A 24,315-nucleotide genomic window follows, 5' to 3' on the forward strand; every position below is an offset into this window, starting at 1 on the left:
ACAGGGCCACATAATTTGGAAAAAGTCGGATTAAATTTAGATATAGCTCTATATATATGCATCGCTCGATTTCAACAAATGGGATCATATTGCGGTTTTTTACTAAACGCTTTCAAATTTGATTTTGATAGAGAAAGGTTAAGTTAGGTATAGTGGCAGCCCGATATTTCAGGCTCACTTAGACTACTCAGTCCATTGTGATACCACGGTGATTAACTTCTCTCTTATTACTGAGTGCTTCCCGATTCTATGTAAAGTTCAATGACAAGGGACCTCCTTTTTATAGCTAAATCCGAACTGCGTTCCACATTGCATTTTGGGGTTTTGAGCATGAGGATGATTTTCCGACATAATAAATTCAGCATTTTTGTTGGACGAGTCAAGAGCTACAACTTTACCAAAGACTGCAAAAAAAATTCACAGCATTTTTTGAGCTATGGCCAAGCGAAAATTGCAAAAAAGTGCTCAAAATCGAATATGGCGACAAAACTATAGAGTCTAATAAAAAACGAACGGTAACCAATCTAGCAAAATCCAGAACATACTTTTCTCCTCCGAATACTTTCGACTGGGATAAGTGATTTTTTGTTTGGAATTTTTGTGTTGCACTGTGTAATAAAATCAATTGGAAGCAGAGAATGAAGCCGCCGAATCGCGCCGCCGATCAGTTTTTGCCAATCGAAGCCGCCGCCGAATACTCGAAATTAGCCGCCAATTAATCAAAAATATTAATTTATATCAGAAAAATTTATTAATAATTGTTGAATTTTTTGTCAAATTGTTTGACTTTCCACTAGAGGTGTGCACGTACACGAAATTGTCGTGATTCACGCGTGAGTCATTAGTCACGCTCATGGCAAAGGCGTGAGTGTGATTAACAAACCAAAATTTCGTGCGTGAGCGTGAGTCACGAAAATAATATCTTCGCGAGTGTGCGTGAGTAAAGAATTACGCTCACGAAAATAATCCTGCTCTCCAACATAAAACGCTTAAGAGTTAAACTCAAGAGTGTAATAATGCTCATGATTTCAGACTAGAGGTGTGCACGTGACACGAAATTATCGAGACTCACGAAAATGTTCGTGATTCGTGTGTGAGTCGTGAGTCACGCTCATGACAACAGCGTGAGTGTGCGTGAACGTGATTAACACACCAAAATATCGTGCGTGAGCGTGAGTCACGAAAATAATATCTTCGTGAGTTTGCGTGAGTAACGAATTACACTCACGAAAATATTCCTGCTCACGAACATAAAACGCTTAAGAGTTAAATTCAGTTACAATTTTAGTGACACCTGGGATGTTAAGAGTTTAATAACACTCTCGATTTAAATAATGCTCATGTTTTCAGACACGTGAGTCACGACGTTTTCGTGCGTGACTACAAATTTTCTTTTCGTGAGTGTGCGTGAGCGTAAGTCCTACCAAAAAATATCGTGCGTGAGTATGATTTTTCAGTCGTGAGTGTGCGTGAGCGTGAGTAAACTATTACTCACGTGCACACCTCTATTTCAGACACATCACTAAGGTAAATTACTCATAAAACTATTCGTGAGTCACGATATTTTTCGTGAGTAACCACATTTTCGTGCGTGAGTACAAATTTTCGTGAGTCTGCGTGAGTGTCCTACCAAGGTTAGGTTAGGTGGCAGCCCGATGTATCAGGCTCACTTAAAATATTCAGTCCATTGTGATACCACATTGGTGAACTTCTCTCTTATCACTTAGTGCTGCCCGATTCCATGTTAAGCTCAATGACAAGGTACCTCCTTTTTTATAGCCGAGTCCGAACGGCGTTCCACATTGCAGTGAAACCACTTAGAGAAGTTTTGAAACCCTCAGAAATGTCACCAGCATTACTGAGGTGGGATAATCCACCGCTGAAAAACTTTTTGGTGTTCGGTCGGGCATTGCACCACGGTGGTTCCATGCTAACCATAGCACCACGGTGAGTCCTACCAAACAATATCGTGCGTGATTAAGATTTTTCCGTCGTGAATGTCCGTGAGCGTGAGTAAACTATTATTCACGCGCATACCGCGCATACGCGCATACTTTCCACCCAAAATCCGTCATTATCAAGTTAATATATTAATTTTGCAAAAATTTAGCTCAGAAAATTTGAATGAAATGTAAATGTGATTGAAAGATTTGTTTGTACAACTAATCTCATTACCATTGGAATAACTTCAAAGTGATTTTATAATGGATAATTGTCCACCGCCGAATTGAACAATTTATATCGGCTTAGCTGTCAAGCCGCCGCTACCGCAGGTGAAAAGTTAGTGTCAGCCGTGGCCGACAAAAATTCTTTGATTGGAAGTAATCCATATGGCAATGAGATTTGTTGTACAACCAATCTTACAATTAACATTTCATTCAAATCTTCTGAGCTAATTTTTTGCAAAATTATTATAATAGCAACTTTATACTGACTCATTATGGGTGGAAGGTTCAACATTTTGGCAATGTATACAACAACTACAAATACATTTTTCACTTTTAACCCTTTCACTACCGATGTCCACTTAGAAGGACATTCGAAAAAGACACCAAATTCTATTTTCCCACTTAGTTTCGATTTATTTCTCGATATTATTTTAAAGTAGAGGCTTTAATGTAAATAAGCTATAAATATTTTCCATATTGGTGAGCACTAAAATAACTTTTTTATAAACTTCTGTAACAATAAACGAAAAATACGAAAATTTGAGACAATTTTTCTACTGTATGTTTCTAGTAAATTGACATTTATACAAAAACTATAGCTGGTAATTTTTCTGGTTCTTTTTTGTATTTTTGCTCACACTTTGAAAGATATTATAGACCAAATAGCGCTTATTTTCGTAAGGCCATTTGATCACAATTCAAGAATCAAGTTTTCAGAACAAGCTCATATAGCTCTTGAAGTAATTGAGGTAGGTTCTCAAGATTTTTGTTCTACATCCTGTTAGTACAAGTAAATACAAAAGAAAAATTAAAGTTTTTAACATTAGGTTTATTTCGGTAGTGAAAGGGTTAATTAAATATTTTTCATTAATTGGCGGCTAAATTTGAGTCGAAATGTGTCTATATATTCGGCGGCGGCGTCGACTGGCAAAAAGTGGTCGCCGGCGGCTTCATTCTCTAAAATGGAACTAATTTTTAGAGGTTCGTCTAACAGAGTCCCGATCAGCGGCTACTGTAAAAAATCTTTAGCAATCTCAACACAATGTGTTGGTCAAAATGGGTACGAAAATTATACATTTTATACATGTAACTAATAAGTTTATTAATTTCTTTTTTAACCTATTTTTTAGTTATTATTTTGTTGTGGTAAAAATAAATAAAAAAACAACTAAATTATAAGCAAATTTCTCATTCTCATTACAGGTTGAATTTGCCGTCTATAAGCATTATATTAAAAGTGTTGGTATTTTCCTATCCATGGCCACTTTAATATTGAATTTTGTATTCCAAGCTTTCCAAATTGGATCAAATATTTGGTTAACACAATGGTCCAATGACAAAAATGTGGCCAATGATACTGGCCTAAGAGATATGTATTTGGGTGTTTATGGTGCCTTTGGTTTTGGTCAAGGTAAGTGATTTTGGTTCTCCAAAAATGCCTTATTTAAAAAAAAAAAACAAAACAAAAATTTTTTTGTCTTACAAATCGTCTCATAAATGTTGGGTTAAGGGTTTTATTTGTTAACAATTTTTTTTGGTTGTTATTTTATTTTGAACTTTTGGCTTTTGATACTAAATAATAATTGATTTTAGAATACTTTGCTTTAATAATGCTTGAGTATGTTTTTGTCTATCGTTTTGAATTTCTATATAACAATTTTTTTTTGCTGCATGTTGTTCGTAGTATTTTTTTGTTTGTTTTGGTTTTATCAATAGAAAATTTTCGGCTTAATATGTTCTTGTTGGCTTTTTTGAAATTCAATTTGTTAATTTTATATAATGATATTATTAACATATATGTGTATATATATACTAATAAACACTCTATTACAATACTATATGTTTCGCAAAATGCACAAGAACACTTATTGTTATTATAACCACTTACCTTTCTCCTATTATCCTTTCTAATACTTTTCTATATATATATATATCCTTCATCGCCTTATTAGTTGCAACCAGTTTCTTCTCAACACTTGCAATTGGCTTGGGCTGCGTTTATTGTTCTAAAGAAATGCATTCCGTTATGCTAAATAACGTTTTCCGCTGGCCCATGGAGTTGTTCGATATAACACCCTTGGGTAGAATTGTGAATCGCTTTGCCAAAGATATGGACACGATTGATAATGTTATACCATTGAATTTACGCGTTGTTATAACTCAAGCATATGCGGTAAATTAAAAAAAAAAAAAAAACAAACAAAAATCATTTCTTTTTCTTAGTTAGTTAATAATTATAATTGGCATCCACCACCTCATTGGCTTCATTAAAACGCGTTTATTCATATGGAAATCATTCGTTTTATTGGGAGTATTTATACAAATAATATAAATTATATGGTAGTTAATTCGAATATTATTAAGTTTTATTTTTCGGTAGATAGGAGTATGTTCTTCCAGGTCGAATCATAGGTACCCTCCACCATATAAAAAAAAATCTCCATAAACCCTAGTACTAAAATTAGGTTTTCGCACGGATGTAGTTCGTATGTATTATCATCAACAACAATTTTCTCTATAGCCATCAATGCACAAACAATCAATATAATTAAGTAGTTCTATTTAGATTATTGGGCACACACAAACCGATTAAAGAATATTAGCGTCCGATCGGACCAAAATTGATCCAAAAGATTTTTAATTTTTAAAATTGGTCCTATGGTCGGACCAAATGGAATTTTATACATTTTGGTCAATTTCCGTAAATTTGTCAAATTTATAAATTGTTTATAGTATTTGAATTTTTATTACATATTCTCAACTCAGTGTAAACAAAAAAGTCCCAATATTTACTCTTTCAGTTTCTAAACGAAAAACGGCAGTCATATGTGGATGTAACATATGATCGAAATTTCACTCTTTTGCCAGTATGAACACTTATGATCTGTAAAGAGATTTAGATGCTAAAAATCGAGATTTAGCGCCTAAAGTGAGCGTAGTATTAGAGAGTGTTTGCACGACATTTTTAATTAAAAAAAATCCTATAATTGGAATTTAAAAATCTACTTACATAAATCTTTTCATGTTACCAGAAATAAGCTATAAAGTTTCATTTTTTACCTTGACCAAAATCGATTTTGCCGAAAATTTACTTTGTTGTCTAATGACGATTTCGATTGGTAAAAAAGGTGCAACATTCTCGAAATTGTTTGCAAAATATGAAGGACACTGTTATAGCTTTTGGGTCCTGTTTCCCTCACGATATTATGAATTAACAATAATTTTGGAATGACACTATCATTTGAGTGAAAATACAATGACGAAAAAAGTAGTGTAACACCAAGGCAACATATTTTTTGCGAAACGAAAACGCCCTAAGAAATATTTGATTTCGATTCTTTTATGGCGAGTATTCCAAAGCGTTTAGACACATTTCTATTTTAAAATCGTATCTTCTTGCAATCTACTATTTCGACTAAACGACTTTTCATTTTTTTATTTAATTTTGAATTGTGCTGTGGTGGTTGTACACAATAGTAGTAATTGGCCTCCGTATAATTAACACACATCTAAAGATACTCTTGAAGCAGGATACCTCAGATTCCTCCTGGATTAACTTTCGACAGGATTTAAATTTTACGTTGTTTTTGGATTCAGATTATTAAATTCACTTTTAGGTTTTAATCTGTAGCATGATACACATGCTAAATATCGATTTATAATTAAATTTAATAATTTAATATGAAAGACTCTGCTCAAAATAGTTTAAATTTATTTGATAAAAATTTATATATTTTATATATTTATATTCTTCTCCTTTTTTTTTCTATAAAATTATAAAAGAAAAGCCCTCAAAATTTATTTACACGCATTTACACGCTAATAACACTTCATTTTGCTTTAACACCACCTATTCACTGTAAATATGCACAATTTAAGTCAATGGAAATAACTCTTGTAACCAATTTATTATGGCACATCACATTGAAAAACGTTATTTCTTCACTAAATGATAGACGCAAATAATGTGGTATAAACACTTTTGCAAAGGTTAATTTTTTGTTTAAATCATGGAATTAAGGAACTTATTTGATTTTCCGTTTCCCTAACATCCTCAGGAAAAATTCAATGAACATTTTTATCCGATTTAACTTTAGTTTAGTTCATGAAAATTGATTGGTTTTATACCTCATACACATTACACTTCCAAAATCCACTTTAACTAGATTTCATCTGTCATTTTCCTTATACAAAAAGGGATTTCAAATCCTCTTTTAGTAGATTTTGAGCCTATTGTAAATGAGCTATTAGTTACATTTTGTTAATTGTGATCATTATTTTAATTATTGTTTTCCTAATTTAATAACCTAAAAATGAGAAAAGCAAATTTATACAAATGAGTACTCAATTTTACTAAATTCGAAATTTGCACAAAATAATTCATATTTTTCCAAAAAGAAGGACTTTTACTTAAATTTTAACAAATTTTAACTCCAATTTAAAAAGATAACTTATGACCTAAGTTGGGAGCCACCGTGGTGCAATGGTCAACATGCCCGCCTTGCATACACAAGGTCGTGGGTTCGATTCCTGCTTCGACGGAACACCAAAAATTTTTTCAGCGGTGGATTATCCCACCGTAGTAATGCTGGTGACATTTCTGAGGGTTTCAAAGCTTCTCTAAGTGATTTAACTGCAATATGGAACGCCGTTCGGAATCGACAGCACTCAGTGATAAGAGAGAAGTTCACCAATGTGGTATCACAATGGACTGACTAGTCTAAGTGAGCCTGATACATCGGGCTGCCACCTAACCTAACCTAAGTCAATACCGTGTATAAAATCGGATCAAATTTTGATATAGCTCCCATATATATTTAACGCCCGACACAAAGTAATCTAATTCACCACTCTCTAAGTGTGCAAAATATTATCGAAATCGGTTCAAATTTAGTTATAGCTCCCATATATACGATATATGTGTCGCCCGATTTAACAAAAATTGGCGGTAATAGCCTTATAAATTTAAACGATTTTACTCAAAGTTGGTCAAATCTAATCTTCTATTTCACTAACTCTATGTGCAAAAATTATTCAAATCGATTCAAATTTAGAAATTCCAAGTAAATGCACTGAAGAAATTAGTGATGTCGACGATGATGAAAATGAAGAAACTGATGCTCAGCAACCGATATTTAACCAATTTCCGCATGGTAATTAGAGAGTCAAATTTCAACCGGATCAGATGACATTTGAAGTTTCAAAAGTCAAATCTTGGGCGGTCGGTTTTTATGGCGGCTATATATAACTATGGTCCGTTATGGACCAAGTTTTGCATTGTTGTTAGAGAGCATATACTGACATCACTTACCAAATTTCAACCGGATCGGATGAAATTTGCTCTTTCAAGATGCTCCGAAGGTTTAAAATTAATTTAAATCTGACCCCATCTGGACAAAATTTGTTAGACTTCTACAAAATCTATAGGCTTAAAATTTAAGTCGGCTAATGCCCTGAGGTGGAACACAATCTTAGTAAAAAAAGTATATACGGCCGTAAGTTCGGCCAGGCCGAATCTTATGTATCCTAAAGACTGTCATCCGCAAACGAATTACTTGGGTTGCGGTAACACTTGCCGATGGCAAGGTATCTTAAAACTTCCTAACACCGTCTTCAAAATTGTAAATTTTCTATAAAAATAAAATTTTCTATAGAAACAAAATGTTGACAAAATGTTCTATAGAAATAAAATTTTGACAAAATTTTCTATAGAAATAAAATATTGACAAAATTTTCTATAGAAATAAAATTTTGACAAAATTTTCTATAGAAATAAAATTTTATTGTTGTTTTTTTGATCTCAGCTTAAAGACATGCATTGACTAAACTACAAGTGTAGCTTAACCAACAGAGGAAAAGTATGCTTGTCAAATTTTTTTGGGCAAAGCCCTATAGACTGCAAGATGGTTGGATGTACAGCTGTTTCGGAATTACCACATTCCTCATCAGCATCCTCTACTTGCAGCAAAACTATCAACCAATTATCAGAATAATTTCGGGTAATTCACTCAACCCAACGTGAACTACACTTGAACCTCCCAAAAAAGGGTTTGATAGTCGGCTACTGCCTAAACAAATTTGCCAGCATATCTCTTTTCCTTAGCCAAACTCAAATCATCGATTTGAATGTATTTGGCTGGGTTTGTTTTTGAGCGTGCTTCCTCTATCTTCATTCGTTTTGTTTGTTATTGTTGGCTTCTCTTCAATCGTTATTGTTGTTTTTTTGATCTCAGCTTAAAGTCATGCATTGACTAAACTACAAGTGTAGCTTAACCAACAGAGGAAAAGTATGCTTGTCAAATTTATTTGGGCAAAGCCCTATAGACTGCAAGATGGTTGGATGTACAGCTGTTTCGGAATTACCACATTCCTCATCAGCATCCTCTACTTGCAGCAAAACTATCAACCAATTATCAGAATAAATTCGGGTAATTCACTCAACCCAACGTGAACTACACTTGAACCTCCCGAAAAAGGGTTTGATAGTCGGCTACTGCCTAAACAAATTTGCCAGCATATCTCTTTTCCTTTACATCCAACCATCTTGCAGTCTATAGGGCTTTGCCCAAATAAATTTGACAAGCATACTTTTCCTCTGTTGGTTAAGCTACACTTGTAGTTTAGTCAATGCATGGCTTTAAGCTGAGATCAAAAAAACAACAATAACGATTGAAGAGAAGCCAACAATAACAAACAAAACGAATGAAATAAAATTTCGACAACATTTTCTATAGAAATAAAATTTTGACAAAATTTTCTATAGAAATAAAATTTTGAGAAAATTTTCTATAGAAATAAAATTTTGAGAAAATTTTCTATAGAAATAAAATTTTGAGAAAATTTTCTATAGAAATAAAATTTTGAGAAAATTTTCTATAGAAACAAAAATTTCTTTTGCAATAAAATTTTGAGAAAAATTTTCTATCAAAATTAAAATAAAATTTTGACAAAATTTTCTATAGAAATAAAATTTTGACAAACTTTTCTATAGAAATAAAATTTTGACAAAATTTTCTATAGAAATAAAATTTTGACAACATTTTCTATAGAAATAAAATTTTGACAAAATTTTCTATAGAAATAAAATTTTGAGAAAAATTTCTGTAGAAACAAAAATTTCTTTTGCAATAAAATTTTGAGAAAACTTTTCTATTAAAATTAAAATAAAATTTTGACAAAATTTTCTATAGAAATAAAATTTTGGCAAAATTTTCTATAGAAATAAAATTTTGACAACATTTTCTATATAAATAAAATTTTGACAAAATTTTCTATAGATATAAAAGTTTGACAAAATGTATACTAAAATCAAGTACCAAATTTCAATCGGATCGGATGAAATATCCAGCTCGAAAAGGCTACAATGATCCAACCTGGGAATCGATTTATATGGGGCCTATATATAGTTATTTTTGCATGGTTTTTAGAGGACACATACTAACATGTATCGAATTTCAATCAGATCGGATGAAATTTGATCTTCCAAGGGGATTCAGAAGTCAAATTTGGGGTGGCTCTACTTAAATGTTTTCCGATTTGGAAAACGTTTGACCTACATCAATATGAACTACATGTACAAAGATTCAAGTCGATAGCCGGTTTCGTTCGGAAGTTAGAGTGATTGATCGGCTTAGAATTTCATCACGACCTATTTCGATATGTATAATCGAATATAATTTTTACAGACTCGTTAATTTCTAAATTGTATATATACTTCCAAAATGTTTTACTTAAAAATGTACTAATATCTAAAATAAAATACATCCAAAATTTGATCAAAATCTTTTAAAGGAACGGATAGATCAAGATTACAATTTAATTTTATTGAATTAAATTCCCTCAAAGCTCTTGTAATAGGCTCATTGCAAGCATAATTATTCCTATGCATAGGTACATGAAAGTATTGGGAAAATCTTAAACTCCTAGCAGGAACATTGAAGCCAATTTTAACTCGTACGAAAATTTAACTAAACTGTACTCCACATTTTGAAAACCATGAAAATTTAATGTCCTGTTGTACTTTTTAACTACAGTTCACGAAATTACACCCTCTCATGGAAAGAAAAAATGAACTAAAAGTAAAGAAGAAAATCATTGGCACCAAGTCATGGCCATTTCCTACTATTTTTGGGAGCGTACGATAAAATTTCTGTTGCTTTAGTTCATATTGAATTTAGGGGTACGGTCATTGAACTTAATACCCACGTTTAATTCATAAAATGTTTAAGACATACTTAAAAACGTAAGATTTCATTAAGCTGTGGAAAATTTAGAAATGAATAATAAAATTAAAGTACAAACAAATGTATTTTTTTTGCAATAAAAATAAGTTAAATTTTGCCTTAATTTAACTACGGATTTTTTTCTATGTATTTACTTACTTATTTATTTATTGCTGCGATTGATAAGACTCCATATAACCTATTCTGCTGCTCGGATTTTTTAAGCATTGTGAGATAGATCATTGTTGTACCATTGTAGTTTTGGCATGTGAAATGTACCAAATGTAGTACAATTGTACCAACTTTTGCAGACCCGATAAAAATATCATTTAGTGAAGATTATCATTAGCCAAAATGTGCCATAATATAATAATATTGGTTTTCTATTAAAAAAAAATCACTTGAATGCACGTTTGTTTTGTCATAGCTTTAACTAAAAAACAAAAACTTAATACCATAAATACTTATTAAAATCTTCATATATAAAAATTTCTATGTTCGACTAAATTCTGATAATATAACCAATAGATATTACACATTTGGAGAACAAAAAAAATTGCAATTTTAACATGCTCATTATCTGCATATCTTTGTTCTTTTTTCTCTTCTTTTTTTCTTAAACAAAATATAGTTATAGTTCATTTTGTCTTTTCGCTATCATTGGCCATTGGTTGCATTTACTGTTCGAAACTTTTACATGAAGAATTATTAAACAGTGTCATGCGTTGGCCTATGGAACTCTTTGATATCACACCATTGGGTAGAATTGTAAATCGTTTCGCCAAAGACATAGATACCATTGATATAGTCTTACCATTAAATTGGCGTTTCGTTATAAGTCAGGCTTTTGCGGTAATTAAACAAACCAACATTTATCAATAATATTAATTTATTTATGTATAACAAAATCATTACACAAAAACAAATTAAAATAATTCTTTAAGTGCATTATTTACTAATTACTAAAAACCAACAATTCACCTTAATCCATTGGCCCTTTGTAAATATTCTCAATCTACGTTCTAAAGTCTATTTTTTGGCAACTTTTTGTCCTTTCTCTTTAATTTTTCTAAGCTTTTCTTTGAAACCAAAAATGTACCATACATATATAACACTAGTGGCACAAATTACTTTGAAAAGTTTTTTTTAGATTAGTTAATTTGCTAAATAGTTATCTTAGGCATATCTAGAGCAATTACAGTGATATTCAAAATCCAACTCGGAAAAAAGGAAGCATGACCAATAACATTATCTTTACTTTCATGATTTTACTATTGAACTGACAATAACTTAAAATTTCGAATAACTTTAACCGAAATTTGTTTAACAGCTTGATGTGCTTGAATGTTTGCAGAAAAAAAAATTAATTTAATTTTTAAATTAATTTATAAAATTAAATTTTAGTTGCATGAATGATAATATGAATCATTGACGTCAATAAAAACAATAACTTGTTTTGAATAAAAATAATTAATTGAGTCAAATAATTAAAATTTTTTCAATTACGAAATTAATGATCCAATTAATTCTTTAAATGAAATTGCTTCTATCACGAAAATGATAGTATCAATCATAGAATTAATTACAAATTGAAAATTTAATTGATTTCTTTGACACTTTCAATTAATTTTTTAATTGGTTCATTGATTTTGGTCACATATATTGTTTTTTTTTGTTTGTTTATTGTATTATAATTTATTTAATTATAATTATTTTGTAATGTAATTTTATAAGAGTAAATATTTTCCAATAAATTTCCCGATTATAAATAATGTTGTATTATATTATTTCAAGCAAAATTTTCAATTATCAAATTTTTTTTGTTTTTAATTTTTTTGTATGTAAATAATTTTCCCAATTAACATTTCAATGAAAAACGTAATCATATCCTGTACTGACTTTATTTCTGATTTGATTAAAAAGTTAATTGTATCAGTTATTATACCCTAAACCACATAATGGTCAGGGTATAATAACTTTGATCTGCTAAAAAATGTACCTACCAGAAATATTGATTTTAGACTCCATAAAATATATACCGATCTACTCAGAATCACCTCCTGAGTCGATCTAGTGTACGTCTGTCCATGTATTTGTTGTTCGCAGGATTCCGGTCACAATTATTACCCGATTTTGATCGATGAAATTTGGTACAGAGTGTTTTTGGGGCACAAGGACGAACGCTATTGAAATCGGATCAAATTTAGATATAGCTCCCATATATATTATGTATCGCCTGATATCGACAAATGGGATCATATTACGCTTATTTACTAAACGATTGTCATCAAATTTGGCATAAGGTAATCTAATTTGCCACCCTTTTAGTGTGCAAAATTTCATTGAAATCGGTTCAAATTTAGATATAGCTCACATATATATGTCTCGCCCGATTTTTCCCAAATTTGGCCATAAGGCCCTTATTTATCAACCGATCTTACTCAAAGTTGGCAAAATCTAATTTTCTATAGTACTTACTATATGCGCAAAAAATTATCGAAATCGGTCCAGATTTAACTATAGCTCCCATATATAACAGGTTGGCTGATAAGTCCCCGGTCTAACAAAGAAAAACACATTTTTTTGTCATAATTCGTTTTTATTATGCAACATAGTTCCCTTCAAGAGCGATACAACGATTATAACGACCTTCTAATTTTTTGATACCATTTTGGTAGTACTCCTTCGGTTTTGCCTCAACATAGGCCTCAGTTTCGGCGATCACCACTACATTGCAGCCAAATTTTTTCCCTGCGAGCATCCTTTTGAGGTATGAGAACAAGAAAAAGTCGCTGGTGGCCAGATCTGGAGAATACGGTGAGTGGGGAAGCAATTCGAAGCCCAATTCATGAATTTTTGCCATTGTTCTCAATGACTTGTGGCACGGTGCGTTGTCTTGGTGGAACAACACTTTTTTCTTCTTCATATGGGGCCGTTTTGCCGCGATTTCGACCTTCAAACGCTCCAATAACGCCATATAATAGTCACTGTTGATGGGTTTTCCCTTCTCAAGATAATCGATAAAAATTATTCCATGCGCATCTCAAAAAACAGAGGCCATTACTTTGCCAGCGGACTTTTGAGTCTTTCCACACTTCGGAGACGGTTCACCGGTCGCTGTCCACTCAGGAGTGTAGTGATGGAGCCATGTTTCATCCATTGTCACATATCAACGGAAAAACTCGGGTGTATTACGAGTTAAAAGCTGCAAACACCTCTCAGAATTATCAACACGTTGTTGTTTTTGTGAGCTCGCGCGACACCCATTTTGCACAGAGCTTCCGCATATCCAAATATTGATGAATGATATGACCAACACGTTCCTTTGATATCTTTAAGGCCTCTGCTATCTCGATCAACTTCATTTTACGGTCATTCAAAATCATTTTGTGGATTTTTTGATGTTTTCGTCGGTAACCACCTCTTTCGGGCGTCCACTGCGTTCACTGTCCTCCGTGCTCATTTCACCACGATTGAATTTTGCATACCAATCAATTATTGTTGATTTCCCTGGGGCAGAGTCCGGAAACTCATTATCAAGCCAAGTTTTTGCTTCCACCGTATTTTTTCCCTTCAGAAAACAGTATTTTATCAAAAGTTGCTTCACAAAAGACGCTCTATCTCACAAACTAATTGACTTACATTTTGACACGAATCATTTGAAGGTTGGTACACTATAAAAATAATATGCATTTAATACTAGCGATGCCATCTATGCGTCAGACCGGGGACTTATCAGCCAACCTGTTACTAAGGTTGTGGTAACACCTGACCATGGCAAAGTATCTTAAAACTTTTTAACATAGTCTTCTATGGAATTTATGTTAGACAAAAAAAGCAGATTAAATACCTACATATATAAGTCAATGAAAAAATTGTCAATTAATTAATACAATTAACTTTTAATCAAGATCGAACCATTAACCTAATTAAGTCAATGATTGAAATTTTTTGATTTTTAATTAAAAAAAATATTTGGTACAATTAACTGTTTAATCAAACTCGGAAGACTAAGTCAGTTAAGAAAAGTGATGGATATTTTAAAATTTTAAATAAAAATTTATTTCAAACAATCAATTTTTAATCAAACTAAAATGAGTTTTGCAATTAATTTTAAAAAATTAACTGAAAATTTCAAATAAAATCAATAAATTTTTTAATCAAATATTTTTTATAACCAATTAAGACTGTGATTGATAATATCATTTTCGTGATTGAAAACATTTCAATTAAAAAATTTATTGGATCAATTAATTTCGTGATTTAATCAGAAAAAAACATTTTGTGGGCATAGAAAAAAATATCACCAAAATATTTCCAATTAAAAGTTGATTGAAGTTGAAAAATTTTCCAATTAAAAAATTATATGATACAATTATTTTTTTAACGAAGTCAATGATTGAAAATGTTTTTTTATACCCAATTAAGACTGTGATTGATGATACTAATTTCGTGATTGAAGACATTTCAATTAAAAATTTAATTGGATCAATTGATTTCGTGATTGAATCAGAAAAAAACAAGAAATAAAATATCACCAAAATATTTCCAATTAAAAAGTTATTTGAAGTTGAAAATGTTTTCAATTAAAAAATTATATAATACAATTAACTTTTTAGTCAAAATAGAAACATTATGTTAATCAAGTCAATGATTGAAAATTTTTAATTTTTAGTTAAAAAATTAATTTGATATAATTAACTTTTTAATCAAACTCAGAAGACTAACGGCCATTTTCATGTAGCTCCGTTAGGCTTTAACTGCCAGTTAACAGAAAGAAAAATGGAAATATCTTCTCCGGTTAACTTTAACTGAAAAATTTTTAGCAGTTAAGTTTTTAACTGGCATATGGAATATATACGCAAGATGACAGATATGTAGATAATACGGTTTAAAAGTTCGTTAGCTAACGTAGCACTAACGGAGCTTCATGAAAATGGTGGTAAGTCAGTTAAAAAAAGGTTATATTTTTTTTTTGTAATTTTCAGTATTTTAATCAAACTAAAATTACAAAGTCAGTTAAGAAAGTAATTGAAAATAGTTACACTATTAATAAAAAAATTTATTGCATTTTGCAATCAACATCAATTAAAATTTTAAATGAATCAATTAAAAAATAAAATTGAAATTTGCTCATGAAATCAATTAATTTTTTAATCAAGTATTTTTTATGCTCAATTAAAACTGTGATTGATACTATAATTTTTGTGATTGAATATATTTCAATTAAAAAAATAATTGGATCAATTAATTTCGTAATTGAATCTGAAAAAATGATTGGTTTGTAAAAGTGAAGAAGAAAATCATTGGCGCAAAATCATGACCTTTTTAACCATACAGTAAGTAGTTCATTCTTACTATTTTTGGGAATCGTACAAAAATTTTCTTTTGCCTTAGTTCATATTGAACATAAGGAGAAGGGATCGACATCGCTAGATCGACTCAGAATTTCACCACGACCCAGAATATATGGGGTCTGAGACCAATATTTCGATGTGTTCCTCTCGCAATGACAATATTAGTATACTCGTATGTACCACCCTTCCTATGGTGGAGGATATAAAAAGTGTATTATCGAGACTTGAACCTTCACCATTTAATATCTTTGAATATCACTGTAGAACTCTTCGTATTAGATATGTATTCAAAATATTCAATTCATCGCTCTTGTCGATAACTAATGTAGTTATTTGTCATGTTCAATGTTTGGGAATATAAATTTCTTAATGCTTGCTATTTAGTTTTAGACTTTAGTAAGCCGAAAATATTTCTTGTATTTGGTAGTTTTCTAATTCCTACTAATATGGAATTTTTAATTGTTTCTCGCCCATGGTAAATTTAGCAAATTTAGAACATAGATAGATTTTGTTGTTCAAATTTTTTAATGCATGTACAAATTGCTATGAGACATTTTCAATATTATATACAAAATTTGCTAAAAAAAATGTTTTTCTACTTTGGGATTTTTTTATGTTGACTTGTGTTTCTATGTTCTTTTTGCCCAACCCGAATATTATTTGCTAATTTTAATTAATTTCTTTCTCCGTATTAATATAACCAAACACCAAACCATTGAAATTGAAATCCACATGTTTTTATTTAAATATAGTTTTAGCACGTTATTTATCGGGTCTGAGTTTGGCAATTGGCTGTTTGCATAGTTCAATGGCGGTTTTTGTGGTATTATTGAAAAAGGTTTTCAAATGGCCCATGGAACTTTTCGATACAACCCCGGTGGGCCGCATTATAAGTCGTTTTTCCAAAGACATTGATACATGCGATACAGTTTTGCCACTAAGTCTTCAACAATTTCTCTCAACATGTTTTTCGGTAAAGCAAAATTTTGCGTTTTTCTCTTAAGTAAATAGTGTTTAATTAGTTTTTCTTTACATGGAAATTATTTCCATAAACAAAAAACGAGAAATATAAATAATTATTGATTTTTTTTCGATTAAATGATTTCCAATGTATATTAAAAAAAGAAGAAAATCTCCCCTTTATTGAGTTTGCATTTTTCATTAAAAAATCATTCATTTCGATTTTATTTTTTTTTATTATTATTTATTATTATAAAAACCTTATGCTTATATATTATTTTATCATTACTTGATTTTTCTATTTATCTTTAACTTTTCTTCTAATTTCTTAAGTGGCAATTTGGGTATTCTTTTCTTTGCGTCTTATAACAAAGTTTTAATATATAAATCGGATTGATCGATCACCTAGTGATTATATGATCAACCTCTATGAAAAATTATATTCTATACTAAAATATTTCAAAAGACTCCCAACAAATGAGGATATACGTTAATCGATATCGGTAATCATATTTAAAGCCAAAGATATTTTATGGAAGCAATTGATTCTTAAATCAATTAAATACATAGATCAGCTTCAATTTCTAAATTCTTCTTCAAAAGATCTTCGAGTTAAGGAAGCCTTAGATGTGCTCAAAATTTAGTTAGGTTACTGGTAAAGAAAAGCTTCGTTATATTAACGAAATATGTCATTAAAATTGAGCCAATGTAACAAATTCGTTAATATAACGAATTTTTCCGTTGCCATAACGAAATGTTTCCAACTATTAATTAATATTTTCATGTGTCAAACACATGTCAAAATGAATGCAAGTACATTTATTCACAGCAAAATATGTCTCTCACCTAGAGCACCTTCTGCTCTCATTTGATTCTCTCATTGTGTTATGTGGAAGTCTTTCTTTATCCATCTCCGTCGCCAAAAGATCTCTATTCTCTCTTGATCTCTCTAAACATAAATATGTTTATACGGAAATTCTAAATTAATATATGTTTGCATCCAGAGACATTTTATTTGACATAATGCTTGTTAAAAATGTATTTTTCGTCCGTTTATGTTTTCTAGAGTTCAGTCCTTTCAGTCGTATAAGTATGAAAGTCAAGTGAGCATATAACAGGTTGGCTGATAAGTCCCCGGTCTAACAAAGAAAACCACATTTTTTTTGTCAAAATTCGTTTTTATAATTCAACATAGTTCCCTTCAAGAGCGATACAACGATTATAACGACCTTCCAATTTTTTGATACCATTTTGGTAGTACTCCTTCGGTTTTGCCTCAAAATAGGCCTCAGTTTCGGCGATCACTTCTTCATTGCAGCCAAATTTTTTCCCTGCGAGCATCCTTTTGAGGTGTGAGAACAAGAAAAATTCGCTGGGGCCAGATCTGGAGAATACGGTGGGTGGGCAAGCAATTCCAAGCCCAATTCATGAATTTTTGCCATCGTTCTCAATGACTTGTGGCACGATGCGTTGTCTTGGTGGAACAACACTTTTTTTCTTCTTCATATGGGGCCGTTTTGCCGCGATTTCGACCTTGAAACGGTTGATGGTTTTTCCCTTCTCAAGATAATCGATAAAATTTATTCCATGCGCATCCCAAAAAACAGAGGCCATTACTTTGCCAGCGGACTTTTGAGTCTTTCCACGCTTCGAAGACGGATCACCGGTCGCTGTGCACTCAGCCGACTGTCGATTGGACTCAGGAGTGTAGTGATGGAGCCATGTTTCATCCATTGTCACATATCGACAGCTGCAAACACCGCTCAGAATCATCAACACGTTGTTGTTTTTGGTCAAATGTGAGCTCGCGCGGCACCCATTTTGCACAGAGCTTCCGCATATCCAAATATTGATAAATGATATGAGCAACACGTTCCTTTGATATCTTTAAGGCCTCTGCTATCTCGATCAACTTCATTTTACGGTCACTCAAAATCATTTTGTGGATTTTGTTGATGTTTTCGTCGGTAACCACCTCTTTCGGGCGTCCATTGCGTTCACCTTCCTTGGTGCTCATTTCACCACGCTTGAATTTTGAATACCAATCAATTTTTGTTGATTTCCCTGGGGCAGAGTCCGGAAACTCATTATCAAGCCAAGTTTTTGCTTCCACCGTATTTTTTCCCCTTCAGAAAACAGTATTTTACCAAAACACGAAATTCCTTTTTTTCCATTTTTTTCACAATAACAAAAGTTGTTTCACAAAAGACGCTCTATCTTACAAACTAATTGACTTACAGACGTCAAATTTTGACACGAATCATTTGAAGGTTGGTACACTATAAAAATAATATGCATTTAATACTAGCGATGCCATCTATGTGTCAGACCGGGGACTTATCAGCCAACCTGTTAGGGCAGCAGTTGCTGTTGTTCTCATTGCACCGGTCATAAAAATAAGAGCTGTTCCGTTTACTCTGGTTAACTTTTATTAAATAAATAATTTATTATAAAATAAGAATTTAGTGCAAAATGTTAGGAAGACTGCACAATCCACATCTCTAAAGTTCTATTGATTGCACAAACTATAGCTTACCATTATTAGACATACTTAAATTGAGCTTCATGAATCCAAATGACAGAAGAATAATTTTTGTTTGCAATCAAGGAATTAGAAATTATTGTTGTCACATTTGTGACATTAGTGGCCGTTAGTTCGGTCTTACAATTATTAGACATATTTAAACTGAGCTTCAATAATAAATTTTATTTGCAATCAATCGACTAGAAATTATTGTTGTCACATTTGTGACATTAGTGGCTGTTAGTTCGGTCTATAGGATAAATTACTGCTTGCAATTATCAGACCAATTGATAAAGTTACCCCCCGATTCTGCGATCGAAAGCTCACAAATTTCAAATATGCGTTATCCAAACTTTAATAAAATAAATCTGTAAAACAAAGTTCGTTAACTTTTTTATTTAATTTTAATTTAAAAAAAATCTTTTCTTTAAACTAATCTTAAGAATATATTTTTCTACAGTGTAGAAGGTTATTGATTTTCTTCATATAAATTCATGTTTAAATTCCATAACTTTTCTATCTTAAAATGTGGAAAAGGGTTTATATTTTTACTATTATTTATTTACTATTTACTATTATTATTAGTTTTTTTTCAAAACTTTGACCACCAATCTTCTCCATGCGGTAAAAGACCATAATAATACATGTTGAAAGGGTTTTCTTCATGATTACATTCAAAGTAATAGCCCCCATATGAAAATTCCATTAAGAGCATATATGTAACCAGCAAATTATGACATCTAATCAACATCTATTAGCTAATAGCAACGAGACAAGATGTCACTCAAGGTCAAGGAAATCATTCTAAACATCCCATCCCACATACCAAAACATCCCATCCCTAATTTTGCCTTCAAACAGGATGTAAAAGAACTAAATTAGTATTTGCATTTTTAACTAAAAATTGAAAAACAAATTTAAATATTTAAAACCTTGGATTATTACTGATCTTTTGTAATATTAAGTAAAACTAGTGGCTTTTTTAATAAGAATTTGGAAATTTCATTTCTATAAAAATTTTTGGAAATTTTCATTTCTATAGGAAATTTAGATATTTTTTTTTCTATGATAAATTCTCGGAAAATTTCATTTCTATAGGAAATTTTCAGAAAATTACATTTCTATAGGAAATTTTCAGAAAACTACATTTCTCTAGGACATTTTCAGAAATGTTTATTCTATCATTTTATAGGAAATTTTTGGAATCTTTACTTTTAGGAATTTTTCTATTTCATTTGTATAAGAAATTTTCGGAAAATTTCACTTTGATTGGAAATTTTCAGAATATATATTTTCTATGGAAAACTTTAATTTCTATAAGAAATTTGAGAAATTGAATGTGTTAGGAAATGTTTGGAAAATGTAATTTCTTAGGAAATTTTTCCGAAAATTTCATTTTATACGAAATTTTTGGAAAATTCATTACTATAGGAACTTTTTGGAAGTTTTCATTTCTATACCAAATTTTCACCAAATTTCATTTCTATAGGAAATTTTCAAAAATTTCAGTTTTATAGAAAATTTTGAGAAAATATCATTTCAATAGGAAACTTTCAGAAAATATCATTTCTATAGGAAATTTTCAGAACATTTCATTTCTATAGAAAATTTTCAGAAAATTTCATTTCTATAGTAAATTTTCAGAAAATTTTATTTCTATAGGAAATTTTCGGAAAATTTAATTTCTATAAGAAATTTTCGGAAAATTTCATTTCTATAGAAAATCAAATTTTCAGAACAGAAATTTTTGGAAAATTCATTACTATAGGCGATTTTCGGAAATTTTCATTTCTATAAAGAAATTGCATTTCTATACCAAATTTTCAAAAAAAAAATCATTTCTATAGAAAATTTTCAGAAAATTTAATATATTTTTATGATTTTTTATCTCATAATCTCGGTTATAGGTCTATAAATTAAACTTGAAATTGTTGGTTTCTTGTTTTTTTTTTATTTTTTTTTTATTTTCCGATATTTCGGTTGACTTCGTCAGAACCGTTTTCAAGGATTTTCTCCGCTGTCTTGTTACTTCGCTGTCTGTTTTTCTACTGGTATTTATAAATTCTATAGAAAATTTCCAAAAATTTCATTTTTATAGAAAATTTTCAAAAAATTTTATTTCTATAGGAAATTTTCAGAAAATATCATTTCTATAGAAAATTTTCAATAAATTTAATTTTTATAGAAAATTTTATTTTTATAGGAAATTTTCAGAAAATATCATTTCCATAAGAAATTTTCAGAAAACTTCATTTCTATAGGAAATTTTCGGAAATTTTCATTTCTATAAGAAATTTTCGGAAAATTTCATTTCTATAGGAAATTTTCCGAAAATTTTATTTCTATAGGTAATTTTCAGAAAATTTTATTTCTATAGGTAATTTTCAGAAAATTTTATTTCTATTGAAAATTTTCAGAAAATTTTATTCATATAGGAAATTTTCAGAAAATTTAATTTCTATCGGAAATTTTCAGAAACTTTCATTTTTATAGGAAATTTTCAGAAATTTAATTTCTATAGGATATTTTCGAAAAATTTCATTTCTATAAGAAATTTTGGGAAAATTTCATTTCTATAGGAAATTTTCATTTCTATAGAGAAATTGCATTGCTATACCAAATTTTAAAAAATTTCATTTCTATAGGAAATTTTCAGAAAATTTTATATATTTATAATTTCTATAGGAAATTTTCCAAAAAATTCATTTTTATAGAAAATTTTGAGAAAATTATATTTCTATAGGAAATTTTCAGAAAATTTCATTTCTATAGGAAATTTTCAGAAAATTTCATTTCTATATGAAATTTTCAGAAAATTTCATTTCTATAGGAAATTTTCGGAAAATTTCATTTCTATAGGAAATTTTCGGAAAATTTCATTTTTATAAGAAGTTTTCGGCAAATTTCATTTCTATAAGAAATTTTCGGAAAATTTCATTTCTATAGGAAATTTTCAGAAAATTTCATTTCTATAGGAAATTTTCAGAAAATTTAATTTCTATAGGAAATATTCAGAACATTTCATTTCTATAGGAAATTTTCAGAAAATTTCATTTCTATAGGAAATTTTCGGAAAATTTAATTTCTATAGGAAATTTTCGGAAAATTTCATTTCTTTAGGAAAATTTCGGAAAATAGCATTTCTTTAGGAAAATTTCGGAAAATAGCATTTCTATAGCAAATTTTCAAAAAAAATCATTTCTATAAGAAATTTTCAAAAACATTAATTTCTATAGGCAATTTTCATAACATTTCATTTTTATAGGAAATTTTCGGAAAATTTCGTTTCTATAGGAAACTTTCAGAAAATTTCATTTCTATAAGAAATTTTCGGAAAATTTCATCTCTATAAGAAATTTTCGGAAAATTTCATCTCTATAGGAAATTTTCGGAAAATTTCATTTCTTAGGAAATTTTCGGAAAATTTCATTTCTATAGAAAATTTTCGGAAAATTTTATTTCTATAGGAAATTTTCGGAAAATTTCATTTCTATAGGAAATTTTCGGAAAATTTCATTTCTATAGGAAACTTTCGGAAAATTTCATCTCTATAGGAAATTTTCGGAAAATTTCATCTCTATAGGAAATTTTCGGAAAATTTCATCTCTATAGGAAATTTTCGGAAAATTTCATTTCTCTAGGAAAATTTCATTTCTATAGGAAATTGTCGAAAAATTTTATTTTTATAGGAAATTTTCGGAAAATTTCATTTCTATAGAAAATTTCATTTCTATAGGAAATTTTTGGAAAATTTCATTTATAAGGAAATTTTCGGAAAATTTAATTTCTATAGGAAACTTTCGGAAAATTTCATCTCTATAGGAAATTTTCGGAAAATTTCATCTCTATAGGAAATTTTCGGAAAATTTCATCTCTATAGGAAATTTTCGGAAAATTTAGTCTCTATAGGAAATTTTCGGAAAATTTCATATCTATAGGAAATTTTCGGAAAATTTCATTTTTATAGGAAATTTTCAGAAAATTTCAAATCTATAGGAAATTTTCAGAAAATTTCATTTCTATAGGAAATTTTCCGAAAATTTCATTTCTATAGGAAATTTTCAGAAAATTTCATTTCTATAGGAAATTTTCAGAAAATTTCATTTCTATAGGAAATTTTCAGAAAATTTCATTTCTATAGGAAATTTTCAGAAAATTTCATTTCTATAGGAAATTTTCAGAAAATTTCATTTCTATAGGAAATTTTCAGAAAATTTCATTTCTATAGGAAATTTCGGAAAATAGCATTTCTATAGGAAATTTTCGGAAAATTTAATTTCTATAGGAAATTTTCGGAAAATTTCATTTCTTTAGGAAAATTTCGGAAAATAGCATTTCATTACGAAAATTTCGGAAAATTTAATTTCTATAGGAAATTTTCGGAAAATTTCATTTCTTTAGGAAAATTTCGGAAAATAGAATTTCTTTAGGAAAATTTCGGAAAATAGCATTTCTATAGCAAATTTTCAAAAAAAAATCATTTCTATAGGAAATTTTCAAAAACATTAATTTCTATAGGCAATTTTCATAACATTTCATTTTTATAGGAAATTTTCGGAAAATTTCATTTCTATAGGAAACTTTCGGAAAAATTCATCTCTATAAGAAATTTTCGGAAAATTTCATCTCTATAAGAAATTTTCGGAAAATTTCATTTCTATAGGAAATTTTCGGAAAATATCATTTCTATAGGAAACTTTCGGAAAATTTCATCTCTATAGGAAATTTTCGGAAAATTTCATCTCTATAGGAAATTTTCGGAAAATTTCATCTCTATAGGAAATTTTCGGAAAATTTCATCCCTATAGGAAATTTTCGGAAAATTTCATCTCTATAGGAAATTTTTAGAAAATTTCATTTTTATAGGAAATTTTCGGAAAATTTCATTTCTATAGGAAATTTTCGGAAAATTTCATTTCTATAGGAAATTTTCGGAAAATTTCATTTCTATAGAAAATTTTCGGAAAATTTCATTTCTATAGGAAATTTTCGGAAAATTTCATTTCTATATGAAATTTTCGGAAAATTTCATTTCTATAGGAAATTTTCATTTCTATAGGAAATTTTCATTTCTATAGGAAATT

General features: G+C 29.8%; 1 protein-coding gene across 13 annotated transcripts in view; it reads left to right on the forward strand.

Moving 5' to 3' along the window:
* Positions 1 to 24,315, forward strand: part of MRP (Multidrug-Resistance like Protein 1) — a 130,386-nt gene that overhangs the window by 56,013 nt on the left and 50,058 nt on the right. For 8 of the 13 annotated variants that reach the window (XM_075296377.1, XM_075296370.1, XM_075296383.1 and 5 more), the window contains exon 10: positions 3,372 to 3,579. In XM_075296377.1, coding sequence (XP_075152492.1) covers positions 3,372 to 3,579 — 208 coding nt within the window. Of the gene's footprint in view, positions 1 to 3,371; positions 3,580 to 4,120; positions 4,342 to 11,021; positions 11,243 to 16,499; positions 16,721 to 24,315 lie in introns of all 13 variants that reach the window. The other 5 variants (XM_075296380.1, XM_075296372.1, XM_075296378.1 and 2 more) reach the window with 3 other exon arrangements.

Source organism: Haematobia irritans, chromosome 2 (assembly GCF_050003625.1).
Source record: "Haematobia irritans isolate KBUSLIRL chromosome 2, ASM5000362v1, whole genome shotgun sequence".
Classification (NCBI taxonomy): domain Eukaryota; kingdom Metazoa; phylum Arthropoda; class Insecta; order Diptera; family Muscidae; genus Haematobia; species Haematobia irritans.